Source organism: Oncorhynchus keta, chromosome 3 (genome assembly GCF_023373465.1).
Source record: "Oncorhynchus keta strain PuntledgeMale-10-30-2019 chromosome 3, Oket_V2, whole genome shotgun sequence".
Classification (NCBI taxonomy): domain Eukaryota; kingdom Metazoa; phylum Chordata; class Actinopteri; order Salmoniformes; family Salmonidae; genus Oncorhynchus; species Oncorhynchus keta.
In genome coordinates, this window is record NC_068423.1 from 9,655,648 (window position 1) to 9,670,647 (window position 15,000).

Genomic DNA, 15,000 nt, shown 5'->3' on the forward strand with positions numbered 1-15,000 from the left:
ACAAAGCGTCTCAGAGTAGGAGTGGTGATCTAGGATCAGTTTGGCCTTTTAGATCACAATGAATAAGATTATATGGACAGTGGGGACCTGATCCTAGATCAGCACTATTACTCTGAGAAGCTTTGTGTTAGAAAGCAACAGTAGGTGGTGATCTAGCAGTTTATCCAACTGGTTAAAGCAGGTAGAAATGAAAAGGACTCTGAACACAAACGACTGAAGAATAAAACAGAGGAAGGGCAGGAGTGGGACAAGGAGAAATACATTTTTAAAATGAAAGAAAGAGGGACTTACTTCTTTTGTTGGAACTCTTTCCTGTCTGCTGACCCCAGACTCTGTGAAAGAGAGAGAAAACAGAGAAACATTTGAGCACCATAGACCAGTCCTAAAAAGGATACCTACTGGGGTCAACAGTCAAGATGGATTCTTCTGCAGAATTTCCCCATTAGATTCAAAGAAAAGTCCTCACTGCAAAACGCAAACTCCAACCAAGTGCTATTCTGTAATCCCAACCTGCGTCAATGAAGTGTAAATCGAAGACAGAGAATACAAACACACACAGATCACTGTGTAAATAGGTTTATATGGTTAACACCCTTGACAAGCCTTGAAGCTGAAACATTTGAACGACTGACCTTTTGGTTAGCGGCCCAACGGTGTTAACCGCTAAGCTAACAGCCATCCCATATGTAAGCATGTCATTCAGGTAGTTTGGTTTGTTCTTTTACTTCGAAATGCAGCTGGATTAAGTTACTTGGCATTTGTTTTCGAAAATGTCAGAGTCAAACAGATACATCATAGTCTTGACTTGATTTTCAAGTCCCTCAGTCGAGCACCGGATCCCCTTTTGTTTTGTAAGATGAGCTGAAGCGCGTTTGGGTATACTTTTTCCAGATACGTCATAGTGTCGTGAACTTAAAGGAGACTAATGACTTCGAATGCACCTCATTATGGGAAATACTACCAGGCCAGTGCAAGCTCATTCATGACATCCTCGGATGGGGCCACAGTGTCTCCTGACCCCTCCTGTCTCAGCCTCCAGTAGTTATGCTGCAGTAGTTTATGTGTCGGGGGGCTAGGGTCAGTTTGTTATATCTGGAGTACTTCTCCTGTCCTATTCGGTGTCCTGTGTGAATCTAAGTGTGCGTTCTCTAATTCTCTCCTCTCTTTCTTTTTCTCTCTCGGAGGACCTGAGCCCTAGGACCATGCCCCAGGACTACCTGACATGATGACTCCTTGCTGTCCCCAGTCCACCTGGCCATGCTGCTGCTCCAGTTTCAACTGGCCTGGGCCCTAGGACCATGTCCCAGGACTACCTGACATGATGACTCCTTGCTGTCTCCAGTCCACCTGGCCATGCTGCTGCTCCAGTTTCAACTGTTCTGCCTTACTATTATTCAACCATGCTGGTCATTTATGAACATTTGAACATCTTGGCCACGTTCTGTTATAATCTCCACCCGGCACAGCCAGAAGAGGACTGGCCACCCCACATATGCTCTCTCTAATTCTCTTTTCTTTCTCTCTCTCGGAGGACCTGAGCCCTAGGACCGTGCCCCAGGACTACCTGACATGATGGCTCCTTGCTGTCCCCAGTCCACCTGACTGTGCTGCTGCTCCAGTTTAAACTGTTCTGCCTTATTATTATTCGACCATGCTGGTCATTTATGAACATTTGAACATCTTGGTCATGTTCTGTTATAATCTCTACCCGGCACAGCCAGAAGAGGACTGGCCACCCCACATAGCCCGGTTCCTCTCTAGGTTTCTTCCTAGGTTTTGGCCTTTCTAGGGAGTTTTTCCTAGCCACCGTGCTTTTACACCTGCATTGTTTGCTGTTTGGGGTTTTAGGCTGGGTTTCTGTACAGCACTTTGAGATATCAGCTGATGTACGAAGGGCTATATAAATACATTTGATTTGATTTGATGACAGGGTGATTGACAGACATTTGAGTAAATGGGGACGCAAATCACAACCTGTGTCGCTCCCGCCCCTTTCTACGATGCGAAGATCCCGGAGGAGTGGCACTGGGTACAAACCAAGCCTACAGCCAAGTTCATTAACCTACAGCAAGAAGTTGATGTCCCCAGATACTGATCCGAGGTCCCTTTTGTGTCCTGATCCTAGATCAATGTCGAGTGCAAATTGCACAGTAGAAGCCATAAGAGCTTCCAAATGTTCACTGACAGAGAAGCTACCACACTGACATGGGTTTTCAACGACAGTCCAACAAGAGTTCTAAATCCCCTTACGTTGTTTAATCGCTCTCACAACAGGGGACATATAAAAACAACAACACACACACACACACATACAAGCATACACACACACACACACACACACACGGCAGCCCCCCTACTGTCCACAGCTCCAGGAGAACTCTGGGAGACACAGGCAGAGGGAGGAAGACAGACACAGCTTGTCCATAACTAGCTCCAGGCTGAGACACTTTTAGAAGACACCAGCACAATCATTTCTTTGCATTTTGCACTTAGATTTTTTTGTACATTTATGCTGAGGTAAATCTGTCTTCACACCATAGGGGGTATCACCCCAGGCCTCTGCACCCCCAGAGGGGTAAGAGGAGCATCTGAACCCACACAATGGGTGGGATAAGCAGGCCCTGTCAATCACTGTTGTAATATCATTTATTAGACTGCAATGGAATGCATTATGCAACAGATGGGTCTAATCCTGAATGCTGATTGGTTAAAACCTCATTCCAGCCAGGGTCTATTCCACAGGTTGCCACCAGCTATATCTATGACGTTAAAATGCCTATTTACTCTGTTCCATCTGTCTGCGCAATCCACTGTCTCATCAACCCAGCCAGGCAATTTATAAACTTGATCTCCACTATAAAAAAGCATCTAGACATTATCTCACATTTCTTTTAGACTAACTTTTCATTTTCAACAGCTGAGAAATGTTATAAAACTTGCTGTTTGTCTCTCCGACATTTGCAACATTGTTTCAATATTCAAATTCGATCTCCTGCTGTCCTACAGTAATGACCGAGTTGGGCCGAGACAGACAGGCAGGCAGCGTTTCTCAGCCAGTCAAAATCATGATTCAGCTGCCATAATTTTTATAGATATATACAAACAAATGCCAATTGAAAAAAAGTCAAATGAAAGGCAGCTAATTTGCAGTCTTTCCAGCTTCAGTTTGAAGTGATTCTGTTACTGTAGCTGCGTCGTTGGCTAGCTCCTCTAAACAACAGTGCCCTGACGAGGGAGCACATTTTCTATGCCAGGCGAAATTGCGCCTCATTAGCTGAATGCTATGGATGTATCCAAATAAATGTCACGAGAAAACAGCTTTAAACAAATGCAAATCCAGCTAATTTGCTGTTATTCAGGCTGCATTTTGACGTGACTGTAAGTTAGCCATGGTTGGCTAGCTAGCAAGCAAGGGATAAGAACATTGTCAACCAGTATGGCAATGGAACATTTAGAACGAATGACTGGGTCATGTCTCTAGCAACGCTAGATTTGTGTCGTGTCTGTATCTTGTGGAAGGATGAAATAGTATGAATAATTTCATCAAAACAACGATTATGTAAATATGTCAATCATTTTTTGAATATGTAGGTAACCCGTTGTATAAAAGTGATAATGCCCGAGAAGCGGGTGTTTGGAGGATATATTAGCAAGGTTTGCCGGCCCTCGACTTCATCTCGGGTCTAACGACACCCGTGACAATATATCCTCCAAACACCCGCTTCTCGGGCATTATCATTTAAATAGAATTCAATATAATGCAATAGAATTATAATGCAATAGAAGCTCTTGGATGTGGGGAGACATTATCTTTCACTCTGCTGTTGGCACATTCGTTAGTGTTGATTGCAAATTATAGAGTTCTGTCAGTCAGTCAGTGTATGATAAATGTATGATAAATAGTCAAACGCAATAGCACATTGTATATCTGTTTTGTGTGCTAAAGAGTGTCTGGTCAAAAAGTGTGATCCCTGTCTGACCGGGGAATGCCCCGCGCGTGCGTGCATGCGTGCGCGTGTGTGTGTGTTCACACTTCTGAGTCGGCCACAGTGACATTTTGACCACTGAGAGACCATTGAGTCTTTTTATGGAGCTTTTCATCCCAGTGCCTACGCAGTAGGGAGAAGTACCCCATGCAATCATTATGACCTTATCCACCCCCACACTCCTTGTCAGTACACCCAGCCAGGACATCTCTGCGGAGAGCAGGTGGAAACCCATGGTCCTGGAGAGCTAATGGGGTTAAATGTAAATGTTTGTAAATTGTACTTATGAAATGTAAGTGTACTTGAAATGTGTGTACATGTATTTACCTCTACTATACATCGGAATGCAGAGGGTTTGAGCATGGGCTTGCAACACCAGAGTTTCGTGTTCAATTCCCGCATTCACATACAGTGCCTTCAGAATGTATTCACACCTTTCCACATTTTGTTGTGTTACAAGGTGGGATTAACTGTCACGTTCTGACCATAGTTCTGTTATTTTACTCTTTGTTTTAGTATGGTCAGGGGCGTGAGTTGGGGTGGGCAGTCTATGTTTGTTTTTCTATGTTGGTTTTTGTGTTCGGCCTAGTATGGTTCTCAATCAGAGGCAGGTGTCGTTAGTTGTCTCTGATTGAGAAACATACTTAGGTAGCCTGGGTTTCACTTTTGGTTTGTGGGTGTTTGTTTCCGTGTGAGTGGTTGGGCCACACGGTACTGTTTCGGTTTTTGCAAATTTACGTCGTTGGTTTGATTCAGTGTTCAGTGCTTTCTTTTATTAAAATCATCATGAACGCTTACCACGCTGCGCTTTGGTTCTCCTCTCTTTCTCCCGAAGACACCCGTTACATTAACATGGATTTAATTGTAATGTTTTCTCAACGACCTAAACAAAATAATCCGTAATGTCAAAGTGGAAGAAAAAATTTGAACATTTATTTAAAAAAAGAAAAGAAAACTAAAACACGAATATATCTTGATTACATAAGTATTCAACCCCCTTAGTCAATACATGTTAAAATCTCCTTTGGCAGGTAGCGGAGGGCGGCAGGTAGCCTAGCGGTTAAAGTATTGGGACAGTAACCAAAGGTTTGCTTGTTTGAATCTCTGAGCCGGCAAGGTGGAAAAATCTGCCGTTCTACCCTTGAGCAAGGTAGTTATCCCCCACAACAACTGTTCCCCAAGTGCCGGTGATGTGGAGGTCGATTAAGGCAGCCTGATTTTGAGGGGTTTGGTTAAATGCAGAAGACATTTCAGTTGAATGCATTCAGTTGTGCAACTGACTAGCTAACCCCTTTCCGTCTAAGAGCTTTGCAAACCTGGATTGTACAATATTTATTCTTAAAATAATTACTCAAACTCTGTCAAGTTGGTTGTTGATTATTGCTAGACAGCCATTTTCAAGTCTTGCTAAGGGTTTTCAATACGATTTAAGTCAAATCTGTAACTAGGCCACATTCAATGTTGTCTTGGTAAGCAACTCCAGTGTATATTTGGCCTTGTGTTTTAGGTTATTCTCTTGCTGCAAGTTCAATTTGTCTCCCAGTGACTGTTGGAAAGCAGGCTGAAACAGGTTTTCCTCTAGGATTTTGCCTGTGCTTAGCTCTATTCTGTTTATTTTTATCCTAAAAAACTGCCTAGTGCTTACTGATGACAAGCATACCCATACCATGATGCAGCCACCACCATGCTGGAAAAGTGTTGGATTTGCCCCAATCATAACACTTTATATTCAGCACATGAAGTTTAATTCCTTTGCCACAGTTTTTGCAGTTTTACTTTAAGTGTCTTATTGCAAACAGAATGTGTGTTTTGTAATATTCTTTGTTGTGAAGTAACTACAATGTTGTTGATCCATCCTCAGTTTTTATGTCACCATTGGCATCATGGTGATATCCCTACGGTTTCCTTCCTGTCCGGCAACTGAGTTAGGAAGGACACCTGTATCTTTGTAATGAATAACTTCACTAGTCAATGTCTGTATTTTTGTTGATTTTTTATACCCATCTACCAATAGGTGCCTTTTTTTGTGAGCCATTGGAAAACCTCCCTGGTCTTTGAGGTTGAATCTGTGTATGAAATACACTGCTCGACTGAGGGACCTTACAGATAATTGTATGTGTGGTGTACAGAGTTGAGGTAGTCATTCAAAAATCATGTTAAACACTGTTACTGCAAACAGAGTCCAATTAACTTATTATATGACTTGTTAAGCACATTTTTACTCCTGAACTTATTTAGGCTTGCCATAACAAAGGGCTTGAATCGGGAGTCCCATAGGGCGGCGCACAATTTTCCCAGCGTCGTCTGGGTTAGGGGAGGGTTTGGCCGGGGTATGCCACCATTATAAATACGAATTTGTTATTAACTAACTTGCCTAGTTAAATAAAGGTTAAAAAAAGTATATATGCTAAAAACACCATGCTATACATCTATATTACAATGGCTCACATCAAATGGACAATAGCAACAGTGAGGACTACAAGTGTTCATTTCGGACGGTCCCTCCACAGTGCTTCACTCAGTGCCCTGACTGCCACCTCCGCACACGAGCTTCATTTCCTGCAGCCCTCTCTCCCTACAGCGAATTACACGGCTGAGAGTTGTGGCACTTAAAAACCCCAAAGGAGCCATGGCAAGCATCCATGCCGAGGGAACAAGAGAGTCTAATGGTCCATTTTACACAGGCGCGCACACTCACACACACACACACCTCTGTAGCTCTTTTAATGGATAGTTTGCCTGGAGAATTGGCAGGTGGCAGCCTCTAAAATAGTACTTTAAGATCGACATATGTCAGGTGTAGAACAGGTGGGGAAAGACACAGGAAAAACAATTGGGCTTTTAACAGTGGCAAATGCATTTATGCAAACATTGGCCTGTAAGTGCACTATCAAAACAAGCATGTTCTTTTCAAAAAGGACAAAGACAAAGGGTAATTGATGAAAAATAGTGCAGTGTGTGTGTGTGTGTGTGTGTGTGTCTGTGTCTGTGTCTGTGTCTGTGTCTGTGTGTGTGTGTGTGTGTGTGTGTGTGTGTGTGTGTGTGTGTGTGTGTGTGTGTGTGTGTGTGTGTGTGTGTGTGTGTGTGTGTACTGACTCTGCTTGCTTGCATACCTGTGCACCAGGTGCTGTGAAATCCTGTCATGCCAACGCTAAACCACAACCTCCCTGAATTTGTCGAAAGAACCACACAAATACACACAGCTTCCCCATATCTTCTGCATACCTTCACATTGCAACCCGACTCTCGGCAGACACATACCTGTCGCGTCCAATGCCAGCCACAGTCAAATAATTCCTTCCCGCCCGCCACTCTTCACTTTGCTCTCCCTCCTCCCTCACTCCTTCTCTCGTTTGCTCTCTCCCAGCCTCAACCCTCACTCTCTTCTTCCAACGGCAGCTCTCTTCCACTTTGATGCAGTCAAATCACCGGCAGCGTTATTCACCTGTCCAACTCTTTCTCGCTTTCCCTCCCTCCTTCTCTCTCCCTCTCTCTTCTCTCGTCTTCCCTCTCTACAGTCGGAGTGTGCTGTCACACCGAGGTGCCTGCTCAGAACGGTGGCTGCCACAGAGTGAGTTGTTGTACTTTAATTGTGGTTGCCAGGCGATAAGCTTCTCTCTAACTCTCTCGCACACAGTGGAGGGGAGGACAGAGAGAGAGAAGGGAAGGGAGAGAATGGGAGAGAATGGGAGAAGGGGGAGGGAGAGGGGTGGTGAATGCTAATGACTGTCACACCAGAGTCTGAAAAGGGGGAGATTGGAAAAGCTTATAGTGGATGTGGGGGGGCAGGTTTGTGCTAAAGTAACAGGTGCATTTTATCACATTTACTTTTACTTTGGGTTGAGGATTTTAACACAGGAAAACCTAAAATCATCATTCAGATGAACAAGGTAAATTAGTTTACCACAGTGTTGTGTTTAGGGCGGTTGCGGTGACCGTATTACCGGCACACCGACAGTCACGAGTCACGAAGGCAGTCAAATTCCACATGACCGTTTTAGTCACGATAATTAGGCTTCTCCAAGTTCTGATGCTGCTGATGGTCATTAGTAGCCAACCAAACTTGCCAACTGCCTGGTACTCAGCACTCTATTGTCCCTCTAATCAGTCTGACATCAACGCAAATGTATTTGAAAATCTAATCAAACACTTCATGAGAGCCATTGATCTCATGTTGCGCAACATCTCTATAGGCTATTTAATTAAAGAGAGAAAATAGAGTGATGGCTGCTAATAAAAAGAGGAGGATCCCAAGAGGAGGATCCCATCAGCTTTCTATAGGCTAGGCCTACAAATGTCACACTACCGTTCAAAAATGTTGCGGCTCTCCGGGCCGCAAAAGACATGGATTTTTTTTAAGGGTGCATTACGGCCTGGGGATGCCGCCGGGAAATTTGACACATTATCAAGTGCTTATCAAATTGTGAATGAGTGACTATTGGAGCGTGTACAGCCTGCACAAAAATAACAAAGCAGAGCTCATGCCTTTCAAGCGACTTTTTCCCCCCAAATCATCATTAGTCTCATCATGCAGCCGTACAGTGTATTAAAAATCAAAACAATATAGCTCAACGTTTACAGAACAACTTAAAGTTACATTAATAACTCTAAATTAAGCATATAGGAATACCTATTTCTTTCATTAACCGCTCAACACAGAAAAGCCACATGTGCACACTCCCTCATACCGTTGAGAAAATATATTTCATTCAGCTTTGTTCAATTGTATTCTTCATACTATAAAATGATATAAAATAATGTCACGGAATTCTAAGCAAAACTTGTCTGCTAAACCAGCTAGTGAAGCCCACAGACATTTGGCATAGCCAATTTGTAAGTCGCTCTGGATAAGAGCGTCTGCTAAATGACTTAAATGTAAATGTAAATAAGGACAACTCAGGGTATGCTATTATTTTCTTCAGATCATGCTTCTTTAAACCTGTCTAAAATAAATTATGGATTTATTATGAATGAATATGAATGTGTAAGCTATATTACATGGAATTATTAGACTTTTTAAAAAAAATGGCTTTTGGGCTATTTGTGGAAGCCAGGAGATGCAAAATGTGTTTGTTAATTAACAGTTAATTACCATGAGACCGACAGTTATTTGCTTAACAATCGTGACCGCAACAGCCCTAGTTGTGGTGAAAGAAATGTCACCGAGAAAAAAAATGAACATTTCCCCCCAAAGGGTTGTATTTTGTCCCATTTTTTAATTAGATAACGGCACACATTGTGCCACTGTTGAACTTTTATTCAGATTCAGACCAATTCAAGTGTCTTGGTTCTTGACTTGCCTGCACACGGTTTCCGTTGATAGCTGTTTGGGCCCTGTTTGTTAGGTAGCCTGGTTAACACTAGAACTGCCATAGGACTACAGCCACTGACGTTTGATTTAGTAAAACAATTTTAATAAATGTCCTCCGAAAATTGCAACGCCCTGCTCCTTCCCTGACTTTTCCTAAATATGTATATTTCACAGGTATTACTAACTTAAGGGGCCAAGATAAATGTGCTGAAGGGCATTGGTAACCAGGCACTAATGTGAGCGCATCATTCAGTCTGGTTTAACCAGGCTCGATTTTGGGCCTTCTATCTCATTATAACCAGGAAGGAGATTTCAAACATCGCTTCCTCAATTAAACACGTGGGACCACATTTACTGTGACACTTGTCAACAGGAAATAAACAAGGCCAATTAGAGTGGAGTAACAAGTTGCTGCCACGAGCATTCATAACAACTCATGTAATTTATATTTAGGACCAATGAACTTATCTTGTCCATTTGTGTTAGTAAGCTAGATTCTAGATATATATAGAGAGAGCTGAACATAGATGAACATAGAGACGTGCACCTTGCATACCATTCAAGGTCGATAGCGTTGTATCGTCGACATAAAGAAAACAAACATAGGGTCAAATTTGGGATTTTGACAACGGGAATTCATTGTGGGGTACAGAACACTGTCAGTGGTCCCATTTATGTTCGTATTGTTGCTTGCAGGTTCTTTTCCCCGCATTGTCGGGGAAAGAACCCGCAAGCAAGCATTTAGTTGGACAATGTGCACTATGCATATCCCATACAAAGTGGTCAGATGAAGCAAATGCTAAACTACAGGATTGTTTTGCTATCACAGACTGGAACATGTTCCGGGATTCTTCCGCTTTAACAATAAGTGCATCGAGGATGTCTTCCCCACAGTGACCGTACGTACATACCCCAACCAGAAGCCATGGATTACAGGCAACATTCGCACTAAGCTAAAGTGTAGAGCTGCCGCTTTCAAGGTGCAGGACTCTAACCCGGAAGCGTATGAGAAATCCTGCTATGCCCTGCGATGAACCATCAAACAGGCAACATGTCAATACAGGGCTAAGATTGAATCATACTACACCGGCTCCTACACTCGTCTCATGTGGCAGGGCTTGCAAACTATTACAGACTACAAGGGGAAGCACAGCCGCAAGCTGCCCAGTGACACAAGCCTATCAGACAAGATAAATTACTTCTATGCTCACTTCGAGGCAAGCATCAGCTGTTCCGGACAACTGTGTGATCACGCTCTCCGTAGCCGACGTGAGTAAGACCTTTAAACAGGTCAACATACACAAGGCTGCAGGGTCAGATGGATTACCAGGACGTGTGCTCTGGGCATGTACTGACCAACTGGCAGGTGTCTTCACTGACATGTTCAACATGTCCCTTATTGAGTCTGTAATACCAACAAGTTTCAAGCAGACCACCATAGTCCCTGTGCCCAAGAACACAAAGGCAACCTGCCTAAATCACTACAGACCCGTAGCACTCATGTCCATAGCCATGAAGTGCTTTGAAAGGTTGGTAATGGCTAACATCAACACCATCGTCCCAGAAACCCTAGACTCACTCTAATTTTCACACCGCCCAAACAGATCCACAGATTATGCAATCTCTATTGCACTCCACACTGCCCTTTCCCACCTGGACAAAAGGAACACTTATGTGAGAATGCTATTCATTGACTACACCTCAGCGTTCAACACCATAGTACCCTCAAAGCTCATCACTAAGCTAAGGATCCTGGAACTAAACACCTCCCTCTGCAACTGTATCCTGGACTTCCTGACTTCCTGAGGTGGTGAGGGTAGGTAGCAACACATCTGCCGCGCTGATCCTCAACACTGGAGCTCCACAGGGGTGCGTGCTCCTGTACTCCCTGTTCACCCACGACTGCATGGTCAGGCACGACTCCAACACCATCATTAAGTTTGCAGACGACACATCAGTGGTAGGCCTGATCACCGACAACGACCTGAGAGACCTGGCCGGATGGTGCCAGAATAACAACCTATCCCTCAACATAACCAAGACTAAGGAGATGATTGTGGACTACAGGAAAAGAAGGACCGAGCACGCCCCCCATTCTCATCGATGAGGCTGTAGTGGAGCAGGTTGAGAGCTTCAAGTTCCTTGGTGTCCACATCAACAACACACTAGAATGGTCCAAACACACCAAGATAGTCGTGAAGAGGTCACGACGTACGGCCCAGTACATTACACGGGGCTAAGCCACCTGGCATCCAGGACCTCTCCACCAGGCAGTGTCAGAGGAAGGCCCTACAAATTGTCAAAGACCCCAGCCACCCCAGTCATAGAATGTTCTCTCTACTACCGCATGGCAAGCGGTACCGGAGTGCCAAGTCTAAGACAAAAAGGCTTCTCAACCATTTTTACCTCCAAGCGATAAGACTCCTGAACATGTAATCAAATGGCTACCCGGACTATTTGCATTGTGTGCCCCCCCAAACCCCTCTTTTTACGCTGCTGCTACTCTCTGTTCATCATATATGCATAGTCACTTTAAACATATCTACATGTACGTACTACATCAATCAGCCTGACTAACCGGTGTCTGTATGTGGCCTCGCTAATTTTATAGCCTCGCTACTGTATATAGCCTGTCTTTTTACTGTTGTTCTATTTCTTTACTTACCTATTTTTCACCTAACACCTTTTTTGCACTATTGGTCAGAGCCTGTAAGTAAGCATTTCACTGTAATACACCTGTTGTATTCGGCGCACGTGACAAATACACTTTGATTTGATTTGATTTGACATACAACTAATAAAACTTGAAACTATATTAGAACACCCTACATGTGAGCTGAGATCACAGAGGATTATACTGACTCTGTCACACCCTGATCTGTTTCACCTATCCTTGTGATTGTCTCCATCCCCCTCCAGGTGTCGCCCATCTTTCCCATTATCCCCTGTGTATTTATACCTGTGTTCTCTGTTTGTTAATTTCCAGTTAATCTTGTTTGTCAAGTCAACCAGTGTTTTTGTTCTCAGCTCCTGCTTTTCCCTGTCTCTCCCTTTTCTCGCCCTCCTGGTTTTGACCCTTGCCTGTACTGACTCTGAGCCCACCTGCCTGACCACTCTACCTGCCCCTGACCCTGAGCCTGCCTGCCGACTTGTACCTTTGCCCCACCTCTGGTTTACTGACCCCTGCCTGCCTTGACCTGTCTATTGCCTGCCCCTGTTGGAATATTAAACCATTGTCAATTTGACGTGTCTGCATCTGGGTCTTACCTTGATTCCTGATAGACTCGACTATGTGGAGGCAAATTCTTTCCCTAGGAAACCCACAACAATGACTGGTGATCCCCACTAATGTATACATATTTATCTCACACACATTGCCATCTGGCATGGTTTTTCAATTCCAACTAAACTGAGCATTACCAAACTGAGCATTGACCATTCACAGAAAGTTTTTGAACCAATAAAAAATGGATGCTATTTGGATGAGAAAAGGACCACCACTTATTTGGAATAGATCCCTGCCACCCCAGAAAGGCATTCCTCAGGGAGCCAATGACAGAGCCACGGAGAGCTGTAATCAGTGCCCTCAGATGCACAGAGGAGTGTGTGTGCGTGTGTGCAGTGCCATTTCTAGCATTTTGGAGACCCTAAGCAAAATTTGGTTGGGGGGACCACTCACCTTGCGGGCAATACATTTTAGTGCCCCCCTCCCACAGAAAACTGCTGATGCACAAACAAATTACGAAATTGCACGTCGTGTTGTCTACTATTCAAAATAGCAGTAAGACAAGACCCCGACTGACTTCCTAAAAAAAAGTAGGCTGCGGGGTCCTAAACGGCCGCTAATGTCGCTTATGCCTACTGTGTGTGGCACTGTGTGTGTGTGTGTGTGTGTGTGTGTGTGTGTGTGTGTGTGTGTGTGTGTGTGTGTGTGTGTGTGTGTGTGTGTGTGTGTGAGTGAGTGAGTGAGTGAGTGAGTGAGTGAGTGAGTGAGTGCGTGAGTGAGAGAAGAGTGTGCGAGTGTGTGATGATCATGTCTGACACCCTGCCAGCCCCAGAAAGATCAAGAAAGAGCAGCGAGAGAGAGGCTATGTAGCAGAACAGACGTTATCAGACCTAGCCTATCACCACAGAGAGCATACTCCGCACAAGTGACCCAAATTAGCCCACACTACTTTCTGCCCAATGCTAATTGCTGTGAGCGATGATGATGATGCATAAGAAGTAGTGGCAGCGAGTCGAGCGGAGCCCAGTGACTTCAGTCACACAGCAAAGAATGACAGGACCTGAGGACTAAGACCAGCACCGGGGCTAAGGGGTTAAATGGTGTTATTCCAGGTTCAAGCCTACAAACCTATTAGAACTCACTCAAACAATCCATTGAATTGTATATTTATACTGTATAACGTTTTGTGTGTAACTACAGCATTGGTGTTGGTGTTCGTATTGTGTTATTTGTTTTGCTGACATCTCTTGCTGAATCCAAGTCCCCCCACACAAAAAAAGGGATTTATTCTGATTAAATCAGAATCAGACAACGGTGGTTTCAAATGGTGTGACTCCCCAGCTGGTCACAGGAAGTCTTAGTAACACTGTCTGACAAAACCGACAAAGGAGAGGACATTGGGGTGCGAGGGGGGGGGCAGAATGTAAGAGTATCAGAATGTCAAATGGTGTAATATACACACACACACAGAAGAACCTGGGTAAGTCCCAACTTTCTCTAGCTTCCTCCTCTCTTGTACCCTTCCGTTTTGACATTTGCAGACCCACAGTTGTGTTTGTCATAGAGGTATGAGAAAATAAACTCAGCGGCCTTGACACAGCTTCTTTTCATTGAACTGTATGCCCTCAGTGACTAGGTGCAAGTGTGCCTGACTAGGTGAGAGTGTGTATGACTAGGTGCGAGTGTGTGTGTGTGTGTGTGTGGTGTGTGTGTGTGTGTGTGTGTGTGTGTGTGTGTGTGTGTGTGTGTGTGTGTGTGTGTGTGTGTGTGTGTGTGTGTGTGTGTGTGTGTGTGTGTGTGTGTGTGTGTGTGTGTGTGTGTGTGTGTGTGTGTGTGTGTGTGCGCGTGTGTGTGTATATTACTCATAGTCAGAGTAAATGTCAAGCATACCAGCACTCGAATGAAAAGGCATACCAAGGCCACCATCATTTGAATCCACTTTGAATCCCCCTTTTCCTCCCTCCATCCTCACCTCCGCTTCTTGCCCTCATCACCTCATATGAAAACTGTAGCGGAAAAGACATCGAAGAGACACCAGGAAGACGGCGAAAATTGAAATCAACAATTCCGGGGGAAGAAGAATACGTGTCGGAGAAGGATATGTGCCGTAAATCAGCCCACTGGGGTTGGCGTGCCAGGGACCTCAGAGAGAGAATGCCAGGAGAAGTAGTTCCCACTGGCATCACCAGGAAGATGACATCCTCTATCCACCAATCAATCAGTAGCTCCTGGCCATGTCCGGGAATCCCAGAGCTCCCAGCATGCTCTGATGAGGCGCAGCGGCGTGGGGTAGCGGGGCGTCTAGCACACCTGTCAGTCAGTCAGCAGGTAGAAGGAGAATGCGGTGGTGGTTATCTAATAATTCACACACAGACACACACACATACACTTTCAATTGGTTTCTTAGAAGCCTCTCCCTGGGTTACCAGTGGCCTTTCGGGAGCTGCCTTCCTATGCACAGTCCCTTAGGAAGAGAT

The 15,000-nt window shown here is 44.4% G+C and overlaps 1 protein-coding gene across 5 annotated transcripts in view; it reads right to left on the minus strand.

The window, feature by feature from the left end:
• Nucleotides 1–15,000, minus strand: part of LOC118365752 (ankyrin repeat and fibronectin type-III domain-containing protein 1) — a 287,901-nt gene that overhangs the window by 81,144 nt on the left and 191,757 nt on the right. For 4 of the 5 annotated variants that reach the window (XM_052488465.1, XM_052488464.1, XM_052488459.1 and 1 more), the window contains one exon: nucleotides 292–332. In XM_052488465.1, the coding sequence (XP_052344425.1) occupies nucleotides 292–332 (41 nt within the window). Of the gene's footprint in view, nucleotides 1–291; nucleotides 333–7,247; nucleotides 7,557–15,000 lie in introns of those variants that run through there. The other variant, XM_035748119.2, reaches the window with a different exon arrangement.